This window comes from Borostomias antarcticus, assembly GCF_949987555.1.
Source record: "Borostomias antarcticus genome assembly, chromosome: 11".
NCBI classification, from domain to species: Eukaryota; Metazoa; Chordata; class Actinopteri; order Stomiiformes; family Stomiidae; genus Borostomias; species Borostomias antarcticus.
In genome coordinates, this window is record NC_140244.1 from 23,887,329 (window position 1) to 23,898,199 (window position 10,871).

Here is a 10,871-nt window from a genome sequence, read left to right on the forward strand (position 1 = left end):
AGCTACTTATGTTATCACTGCGGGTTTGATTGTTATCTGGTAAGACTGACTGTGGCTCTAATGGTTAGGGTGTGTGTGTGTGTGTGTGTGTGTGTGTGTGTGTGTGTGTGTGTGTGTGTGTGTGTGTGTGTGTGTGTGTGTGTGTGTGTGTGTGTGTGTGTGTGTGTGTGTGTGTGTGTGTGTGTGTGTGTGTGTGTGTGTGTGTGTGTGTGTGTGTGTGTAGGTAACAACTCGCGGAGAGGCCCACCTCGAGCTCAACGCCTTCAGAAGGAAACACGACTGTGCGCTAGTGATATCAGGAGACTCACTGGAGGTAATCTGTCTCTCTCTCTTTCTCCCTCTCTCCCCCCCCCCTCTAAGTGGGGTCTGTGGTATTCAGCAGTAGTCTAACTGCGCTATCAGAGAGTCTCATCCGCGATAATGGAAGTTCCCCCGGCGCTGCGTAGGTCTCGGTGGTCGTCACTCCTCGGTTTCTCATCCTCCCTGCTGCTTCTTTGCGGTCTCGCAGGTGTGTCTGAAGTTCTACGAGTACGAGTTCATGGAGCTGGCCTGCCAGTGTCCGGCCGTGGTCTGCTGCCGCTGCGCCCCCACTCAGAAGGCCCAGATAGTCCGTCTCCTGCAGGAACGCACAGGAAAACTGACCTGCGCCGTAGGTGAGCTACGCCGAAACCCCCCCCCGGCCTTCAGCTGACCACGAGTCACATACCGGCCAACTGATGTCCATTGAAGGGTACAGGCGTGAAGGGTACAGGCGATTATGCATTAACGTTAATCTGAGTACGCTGCATGTCAATAACTCTTTGTTGACCCTTGTTTTCGTGTGCTTCGGTAGGTCAGGTTGAGAGCATCAAACACACACACACACACACATAGACATTCCCAACAAAGTGTCTCTGTTGAGTCACAGACATTTTAGTGACACATCCACGGCTGTTTTTGGTTTCTCTTAGGGGACGGAGGAAACGATGTCAGCATGATCCAGGAAGCGGACTGTGGCGTGGGAGTGGAGGGCAAAGTAAGAGTCCCTCCCTCCGTCTCACCCCCCCTCTGTCGTCCCTGTGTTTCCTGTAGCGCTGCTCCAGCTGCTGCGCGACCATCTGTCTCACACACACACACGGTGCAGTCCAGGAGCACTGGTACACACACACACACACACACAGATGATTCCTCTCAAGAACCGTGTGTGAAAGCATATCGGTCTTGGAGAGGAGGAAGTGACAGTGACAGAACGGTATTGTGTTCCAGTGTAGATGTTGACGCTGACAGCTCTCCCATGCAGATGTCATACCTCATTGACAGCCTGGAACCGACCCGCTGAGCACAGACGGGGCCAAATCTGTCATCGACTAACTTCAAACACATATTGACTAGTCCGTATACACGGGAACGCACAGACTCCCAGCGATGAGTCAGGGGATCATGGATGTATAAAGAGCTGTTTGTTTACTTCTGGGGATGCGCTTGCACAACTCTGCAGAGACTTAACTCCGTGCAGATTTAACTCCGTGCAGTCTTAATTCTGTGCAGACTTAACTCCGTGAAGACTTGGCCAAAAATGCTTGCAAATGCTCCTAATGGCCGAAGTCATTTTTTGAGGAAAGCAATTTTTTTGGCCTGAGTCATCTCATGATGCTGGTCACCTCGGGTAAAATTGACCACATCCTCAATTGAAAAGATCACACTGTTCCTACCCCGGTAGTATAATGGCCTGTGTCAACCTATGCATTTATGTTGACCCATGGTCCCTTGAGGCCATTTTGTTTTTTTTGTGTGTTTTTTGGAAAAACTTAAAAATATGACTTAGGCCATTATTTTAAGAAGGTGAGTCAGTCCCTGCCTATGCCAATGATCAATGCTCATGTGTAGTTTCAGAAGGACAGACAGACAGACAGACAGACAGACAGACAGACAGACAGACAGACAGACAGACAGACAGGCAGACAGGCAGACAGACAGGCAGACAGACAGGCAGACAGACAGACAGACTTGTACTATTGTAGGATGTAAGATCACAGTGTGGCAGAAACGGTGAACTGTAGTCAGTGCCAGTTTGACCTTTCAGCTCCCAGCTGATTGTTCTCAATAAACGTAAAAGCACCTGGACGTCCAGTATTCATCATAGCCCACACACACGTGTTGCTGGTTACTAAGGCTTGTCCCCCCCCGCCATGCTCTCGACAGGAAGGCAAGCAGGCGTCTCTGGCTGCAGACTTCTCCGTGACTCAGTTCAAGCACTTAGGCCGACTGCTCATGGTGCATGGGAGGAACAGCTACAAGAGGTCTGCCGCCCTGAGCCAGTTCGTCATCCATAGAAGCCTGTGCATCAGCACCATGCAGGTAGGCCGGTCCGGGGGTCCAGGTGGGCGGGTCGGGGGTCCAGGTGGGCGGGTCCGGGGGTCCAGGTGGGTGGGTCCGGGGGTCCAGGTGGGTGGGTCCGGGGGTCCAGGTGGGCGGTGGATTGGCAGGTCATGCCAGGGTTATCTAGGGAGTGGTGCAGGCTTGACTGGAGCCAGGGTACCCATGGTTAGGGAGAGCGTGTAGGTGGAGTTTGGGTGGGTGTTGGTGGAGGGGGGTGGAGTTTGGGGGGAGGGGGGTGGAGTTTGGGTGGGTGTTGATTGCTGAGTCTGATAAGGACATTCTATCTCAGCACCCAGCCCTAGCTCCGGTCCCAGCCCCAACCCCAGCCCTAGACCCAACCCCAATCACTAGGCTACCTATGTTAAATGCAACTATTAAAGTTGCTTTGGATAAAGGCGACTAATGTAAATTACTAACTGTAATGTCCCTATATACTTTCATCCGCAACAGGTCACAACACGGAACAATCTTTCAATTAGCACTTTGGCAATCTAGGCTATTCAAGGGAGATGACTGTGCTTAATAAGGCCGTGCGGAATCTTGTCAGTTGGGATGGTTGGCGCTCATCAAATTATATCACCTCTTTCCTTTATCTCGCTGTCCCATCATGAAAAGTTTCATTCAACTTCTACTTCAGAACACGTTTTGGGGTTGTGGGTCAGAACAGGCTATGTTCTCAGATGCTGGAAATAGACTTCCTTTGCCAGAGGAAAAAAAATGTTTTATTCCATTTTACTCTGTTTTACTTAGCCTATATTAACTACTATTAGTTGTTTGTAGTGTGGTGCAAACCTGTGTGCTTGTTAATTATTTATTTGTAGCCTGTAGATATCTTATTATTCACGCTTTATTCTAAAAGCTCCTGATATTGACCCTAAACCTCCAGCCCCAGCCCCAGCCCCAGCCCCAGCCCCAGCCCCAGCCCTAGCCCTAGCCCCAGCCCCAGCTCTAGCCCTAGCCACAGCCCTTGCCATAGTCCCAGCACCAGCCCTAGCCCCAGCCCTAGCCCCAGCCCCATGCCCCAGCCCCATGCCCCAGCCCCAGCCCCAGCCCTAGCCCCAGCCCCAGCTCTAGCCCAAGCCCCGGTCTTAGTCCCAGCTCCAACCCCAGACCCAGCCCTAGTCCCAGACCAGTGGGTAAGTCTGTGACTCACCAGGCCTTAAACCACATGTCCCATTTACACTACCCACAACCACAGTGCTCCGTCTGGCACGGCCGGCCAGGCAGCCCAGCGCTGAGTCTGCTACACCTCCGCTCACTCACTGCAGGAGCATGGTCACATTAGTCAGTGTGGTGACTGTGACACCTGTGGCTCTTCGGTAGTATGACACTGATACGACTGTTATTGTTTCACTGGTTTCTTACTCCCAACTTGTGTGATGTGTCATCAGACAGTTTACCTATTTCTAGGTGAAAGTGATGTGTCACTCAAAAGGTTACAACTTTTAATTATATAAAAAAAATAAAAAAAAATAAAAAAAATAAAAAAAATAATAATAATAATAAAATATATATATATATATAATTTAAAGGTTGGGTTCACTATTTTGGACTTGAGGGCCTATTCCTGGCCTGTCTTACATGAACCTGACACAAAGAGACTATATTTTCTCTGATGGCCTCAGTATTGCGCTAGCTACAGCAGGCGCACACTCGACTACAATAGATTCAACGGGACCGGTGAGACGTTGTAAAAAGTATGTAACAGTAAATGTCCTTATCTGAGACGGGAAGCACAGAGGGTCAGTCTCAGTCTCAGTTTGCTCTCCTGTGAGATGAACGCTGATGATGCATATTACATCCAGTATTCCATCTCTCCCTCAGGCTGTCTTCTCCTCCGTCTTCTACTTTGCCTCCGTCCCCCTCTACCAAGGATTCCTCATCATAGGGTAGGTCTCTCTCTCTCTCCTCTCTCTCGCTCTTCCTCTATCGCTCTCTCTTTCTCTCTCGCCCTCTCTCTCTCTCGCACCCTCTCTCTCCGTCTCTCTCTTTCTCTCTCTCTCGTGCCCTCTCCCTCACCCTCTCTCTTTCTCGCCCCCTCTCTCTCTCTCTCACCCTCTCTCTCACCCTCGCTCTCTTTCTCGCCCTCTCTCTCCCTCTCTCTTTCTCTCTCTCGTGCCCTCTCCCACACCCTCTCTCTTTCTCGCCCCCTCTCCCTTCCTCTTTCTCTCTCTCTCTCTCTCTCTCTGACCCTCTCCCTCTGAATAGAAGTGACTTATCACAATGGCATTTGACCTATGTAGTGACCGTGTCTCACTGACATTTCATATGTATTGAAGTATTGTTGTTGATGTAAAATTGTGATATTAACTCTGCTGAGTCATCAGAATGTTTGACCTCACATAAAACATCATACACAAATCTAAAATCCCTTCATGGAAAACTCTGCGAATTTATGTCAGGGATGACATCCTAGTTGTCTAGTGTATCTCTGATTTCCATGGCTGTAAATCCGGGGTTATTGGAGCCTGACTGTCATGTTTCTCTACTCCAGCTACTCCACTATTTACACCATGTTCCCCGTGTTCTCCCTGGTTCTGGATAAAGATGTGAAGTCAGAAGTTGCTATGCTGTACCCCGAGTTATACAAGGATCTCCTCAAGGTGATATGTCTGTATGGATGTAGATGCAGAATTGCATCGATGAGATGAACAGATACGTAGACATACAGTATGTGTACAGTTGCCATTAAACTTCATCATTGGTGGCGTTGTGGATTTTTGATTGATATTCTTATTTCTCCTCTCAGGGTCGACCGCTTTCCTTTAAGACTTTTCTGATATGGGTCTTAATAAGTATCTACCAAGGTAAGAACATAAACCAGGATCTGATATAGGTCCTGATAAGTATCTACCAAGGTAAGAACATAAACCAAGATCCAGTTACAGATCGACTGTTGACAGGAATACGCTCCAAACTGACTGAGGTACAACGGTTACTACATATATATATATATATATATATATATATATATATATATTCACACAGTAGTAACATTTAGTCATTTATTTGCCGATCCTTCTCATCATTTTAGTATTTACATTATCTTCTGCGATAGGCTATAGTTCTGAATTAAATGGTTGCCACAACAGACGCTATCTAGCCTATTTTGGGAGGCCTTGTTCATGTAAGCCTACTGTACACATGCATAATCCGGGTGGTGGTTCACGTTTATTTGAACATTTCCAGCTATCGTGCAGTTATTAAAACAGTTCTCCAGAGCACTCCTTTTTGCTGGTAGGGGTGTGGAATTGTTGGAGTCGGACTGATGAGTGAGTTTTTGTAATAGGATACCTACAGTAGGTAAACACGGGTGTAATTAATAAAAAAGCGAGGTTGCTGTGAGTGGTTGCTACGCAAAGCATACCACGGCTTGATCTTATCAATAGCCTCGTCAATGAGATTGACGGCGCATTAGTACTAATTGTTATGTGGTCGCAGCCGTGGGTTACAGAGTATTTAACGGCCGCTAGCCAATCAGAATCAAGTATCCAAACTCTCCGTTGTAGAATATATCATATATATTCGCCATCACAAAGTCTCTGTGACACTATGTGACCACTATTTAGGAGTTTCCACTGGTTCGTTGTTAGGGAAATATCTCGTTCTTTAAGCTGCCCCAACAAAGGTACTAGAAGCTACAGTATACTGCCCTAATGCGCCCTAGCAACCCACACTCTTTGGCCTTGCCTGCTGCCAGGGTTCGTCTCTGTAGTGGTTGTGATGTTATATGACCCGGGGGGGTTTTCCAACATGGTACATTTGTGTTGCGAAGGCGGCGCCTGAGGCCTGTAGAGCGAGCTACACCCCGTAACTGTTTGTCTGCCGCCCACTCCAAAAGCCTTCTCTGTCAAAACAGACTCAGTCTGGAGAACAATCCGGTTTGGAGCGGATTCTCTGATGTCTGTTCAGCCTTTACGCTCGAGTAGGCCTGTTTCAGTTTGGTATCGATCCACCACAGTATCCTCGTGTTTTCCTGACTGCTTCGCTCTATTCCGAAAAGCAATACGTTCAAGTGTAATGCGTTTTTTTTTCCGTAGCTACATTTTATAACTATGAGGTATTTCATGTACAGTAGGATTGGCTGGTATTAATTACATCCTCAATACCAGGAAGCGCTGTGTCCTGCTTCTAGGGTCACACTATCAACATGAGAGATGTGATGGAAGCGTGTCAGAAATGTCCCCTTCCTGTCAGGGGAAACCCTAGCGGAGGACCGGACATGAACCCCTTTACTTTTTTAAATCCAAAAGATATAGATCTATTTCTGCCGCATACACATTCTTCATTGTATTGTTTGCGCTGACAGCAGCAAAGTGTAGTATAACATAACCAGAGTCAAGGTCGAGTCCTAAAGAGTCACTAATCCAGATGTTTCAGCGATACCGACACGGTCTCTCGTAGACCGGACTTTCACGTGACGTTCGTCGCTGACGGCGCCGTGCCCCTCGTGTGTTTTCCTCAGGCAGTATCATCATGTATGGGGCCCTGCTGCTGTTCGAGTCGGAGTTCGTCCACAGCGTGGCCATCTCCTTCACCTCCCTCATCCTGACCGAGCTGCTGATGGTGGCGCTGACCATCCAGACGTGGCACTGGCTCATGATCGTGGCCGAGCTCCTCAGCCTGGCGTCCTACATCGCCTCGCTCGTCTTCCTGCACGAGTTCATCGGTGGGTAAACGCACGCGCACGTACTCGCACGCACCGACACATGCCCAAACACACACACACACATTTACTTACATATTTACCTACATGCACACACCTACACACACAAACACATACATGCACACACCGACATATACACAAATACACACACACACACACACACACATTGACATACATGCACACACCAACATGCACACAAACACACATACATGCACACACCAACACATACACACACATACACATTTACATACATGCACACACACCAACATACACACAAACATATACATGCACACATCGATACATACACAAATACACACAAACACACACACACTGACATCTGGTGGCTCTTTTACGGCCGGACGTTGAGCCGTCAGTGTTTTTGATACCAACGGGCCAAATAACGCGTCCACTAATTCACTGGACGGCCCTCGATGATAGATTGACCATCCTGAGCTCTCCCTGACCTTGAAGTTTTACGTCAGCATTCAGTGATGACCAGGCACCATCCATTCATACCTTGCCTCTGGTGTCCAGTTAGCCCTGCTATGTACGGCCATTAGGAAGGCTAAAGGTGACTCAAGTGACAAATCTGTTCAGGACTGGCGTAGCCACCGGCATGCCAGAGTATTGAAGAGGAAATGCCAAAGCTGGATGTTAGTTTCCTGCTCCGGTCTCCCTGTTTGTCATGAGAACAGTGTGTGGCTCTACCAGCATAAAAATCACCCTCAGCTGAAATGATATTGTCGAGTGACATTATACAGGAGTGAGTATTGTTAAGTGTGTTAACGTGTGTTAACGCGTCTCCTGCCTTCCTTTTGGAGTGTCGGTTGGCTGTGCAGATGCTCAGAAATTAACGTTCCGCAAAATCCGCGCCCGTCTACGCGTACGTGTTGTTAAACAGCGAGTACACCGCGGGCTTTTACCGTTGAGGAACGTTGAACAAGAGTGAGTGGATGTTGAGACCCGAGATACACAGATGCATTATGGGATGCTGATATAATTGCATAACTTTCCGTTTTTGGAGTAGTAACATGAACTACCAATGGAAGAAAAAAGAGAATGGGCACGTCACAATATGTCGGAAATGTGCTGGAGGAGCGTGACAAATCCATCGGGCACACAGAGCCGTCCTATTTCAGGCCTTTATGAGGGGTGTGGAGTTCCATTCTCAGCCTGCAATGTGGACCGTTATGACCTGCATGCGGTCTCAAGTACCCATTTTGGAGCGCTTCATCTTTCCTCTTTTTTTAAAGAACAGTCGGCACACACAGACACATTTCTTTTTTTCTTTTTCTTTCTTTCTTTCTTTCTTTCTTTCTTTCTTTCTTTCTTTCTTTCTTTCTTTCTTTCTTTCTTTCATTCTTTCATTCTTTCATTCTTTCATTCTTTCATTCTTTCTTTCTTTCATTCTTTCTTTCTTGCTGTGTGAGGTACTCTCTGATGTACTGTGTGTGTTGTTGACCAGTCTGTTCCCTCTGTCTCAGATGTGCATTTCATCACCACGGTGTCGTTCCTGTGGAAGGTGACGGTCATCACGCTGGTCAGCTGTCTGCCGCTCTACATCCTCAAGTACCTGCGGAGGCGCTTCTCCCCGCCCAACTACTCCAAGCTCACCTCCTAGAGAGCCCCGGGAGGAGGCCACGCCCACCGCCACGCCCCCCCCCCGACCTCCGGCCTCGCCGCTGAGCCCCGGGACCTCCTGCCCCCAGCCTCCCCTTCTCTCCCCTCCCCTGACTAACAGAGCCTGCACTTTGACCCCGTGACAGAAGTCCTGCCCTCCCCCTTTTCATTTCTTTGCAACGGTGCAAACTGGAATGACATCGTCGGGTACAGTTGTTTTGAGAAGAGAGAACGTCCAATATTTGTCCTTTGTTTCATGTGTTTGAAGCAGGGCTGATGAGTATGTGTTGACAGTCTTCGTGTTGATGGTTGTTCTGTGTGCTTGGAGTGGATATCATTGGTTTGGAAACAAGAGGTGCGTCCTCTGTTATGGTTACGAACATAGAAACCTGTGAATTCCAACAGAGGAATGCAATGGGGTGCCATAGAGAACTCACACAGGGCTATTTGTGGCTCCTCATCATGAAGTGACTCACTAATGATTAAGAAAGTTGTGCAACATATGCAAGTTTTATTTCTAAAACAGAAATGATGACTGGTAAAATTGGATTGAAACATGAATCCTGAGTAAACATGACTTGCTTCTCTTTCTGAATTGTAGATGGATTACTGTTCTGAGTGCTGAATGAAGCATAACATCCTAACTTACTATATTGGCTTAGTGCAAAACACATTGGGATTAGATCTTCTTAATAACTTTGTAATACCTTGAATTTAGAGTTACATTACTGTAGGAAACCCTTTTTTCACAACAACATGTTGATCTGCAGACTGCTATTGAAGGTTTCCTCAGGACTATCATGGGTCTTTTGCTTGGGATGAGTTTCAAACAAGAAATAGTGTCGTGATCAGGCTCTGTGTGAACACAGGTCTGTGTGTGTGCGCGTGTACTGTACGTGTGTGTGTGTGTTTATTTTTGCGTCACTTAACCCAGCCAGTGGAGGGGGTGTGGTTGTTTACTTAGCATGACTCACTGTCTCGGATGTAACGGTTGTCCTTGTCATTTGGTTATGACGCGGTAAAGTTGTTTGTGTCTGAAGAGCATGGTCAATATTCACCCACTAACGGGTATCGGCTATTTGTAGCCGATCCCTTCCACTAGGTCTTTTGACGAGCCACGCGCCGGTCAGGGAATGTGTGCCCCCTTATGCGGCCACGTCTGACGCCAACATTGGCCACAATCTAGCAATGCATGACTCACTCTAGTAGTGACCTGAAGCCATAACTGAAAATGCTCTGACCACTGTCCTGCTGCCCACTCACTCGTCCCCTCGTCCCTTCAGTCCTCAACGCTGCCACCAACCTCACAGACACGTCTGCTGACCAACACACAGTCTGTCACCCAACAAGCACACAGCTCCTCACTCACTACGCCTCATACATTTAATCAATCATAGTACCATATAGAAAATAGAGTCAATAATTACAGTATATTTATGTCCCTATTTTCTTTTGTTTTCCCTATGAGAGCCATTATCAAGAATCCTGTTCAGATTTGTGACCCAGTGAATCATTTGTATCAAATACTTAGTACAGGGTGCCATACATAATCATTCAATGTTTTAGCTACTTTGTTTTGGTTGAAGTTTCATTGAAACCTTTGTATTTGATATGCTTTTTTGCACAGCATTTTTTTGCGTTGACAACGACATTTGTTGTTGTGTGTTGTGTGGACTTTGGTTTAAAACCGTACATTCTGTTAAAGCTGCACTGTATTTTATTTGACTTATTCATATTTATATTATGACTTGCATAATTGTGAACAACGTGTTTTATATATTAACCTTTGTCATTATGTTGGTATAATTTCACTCGGAATAGCAGAACAAAAGGGAACATTGTGTTGATGTGAATATCAGTGGTGATAATAAAATAAATTTTCATTTCTAGTTGGACTCTTCCTTTCTGAAATTGTTGGTCTTCAGGCCTTAATTGGAACCCACAATCACTCAATACTGTCACATTAAATGTACTGTCACTTGAATGTTTGCTCAGGTTTCCTTTTGATGAGCTGTGCTGACAGGAACCCTAACACACTTTCACCAGCGGAGGGAGTCCCAGCCCCTGAACACTGCCAGAGCTTCCACTCAATTCCCAACATTTACCCTGGGTGTCTGAACTCACTTGCTTCAGATGGTATCAACAATGCTGATGTTGATTGATATTACTATTAGATTAAGTCATTCATAAAATAAATACTGTCTTAAATTGGTGTAAAGAGCTATTC

At 46.9% G+C, this 10,871-nt stretch overlaps 1 protein-coding gene across 1 annotated transcript in view; it reads left to right on the forward strand.

The window, feature by feature from the left end:
- atp9a (ATPase phospholipid transporting 9A) overlaps positions 1-10,533 on the forward strand; it is a 36,446-nt gene extending 25,913 nt beyond the window's left edge. Inside the window, exons 20-28 of the mRNA XM_084445281.1 lie at positions 224-313; positions 509-653; positions 951-1,015; positions 2,182-2,337; positions 4,183-4,247; positions 4,853-4,961; positions 5,108-5,165; positions 6,824-7,027; positions 8,509-10,533. Of these exons, the coding sequence (XP_084301407.1) occupies positions 224-313; positions 509-653; positions 951-1,015; positions 2,182-2,337; positions 4,183-4,247; positions 4,853-4,961; positions 5,108-5,165; positions 6,824-7,027; positions 8,509-8,645 (1,029 nt within the window). The 3' untranslated portion in view covers positions 8,646-10,533. The remainder of the gene's footprint in view (positions 1-223; positions 314-508; positions 654-950; positions 1,016-2,181; positions 2,338-4,182; positions 4,248-4,852; positions 4,962-5,107; positions 5,166-6,823; positions 7,028-8,508) is intronic.
- The last annotated feature ends 338 nt before the right edge of the window (positions 10,534-10,871 follow it).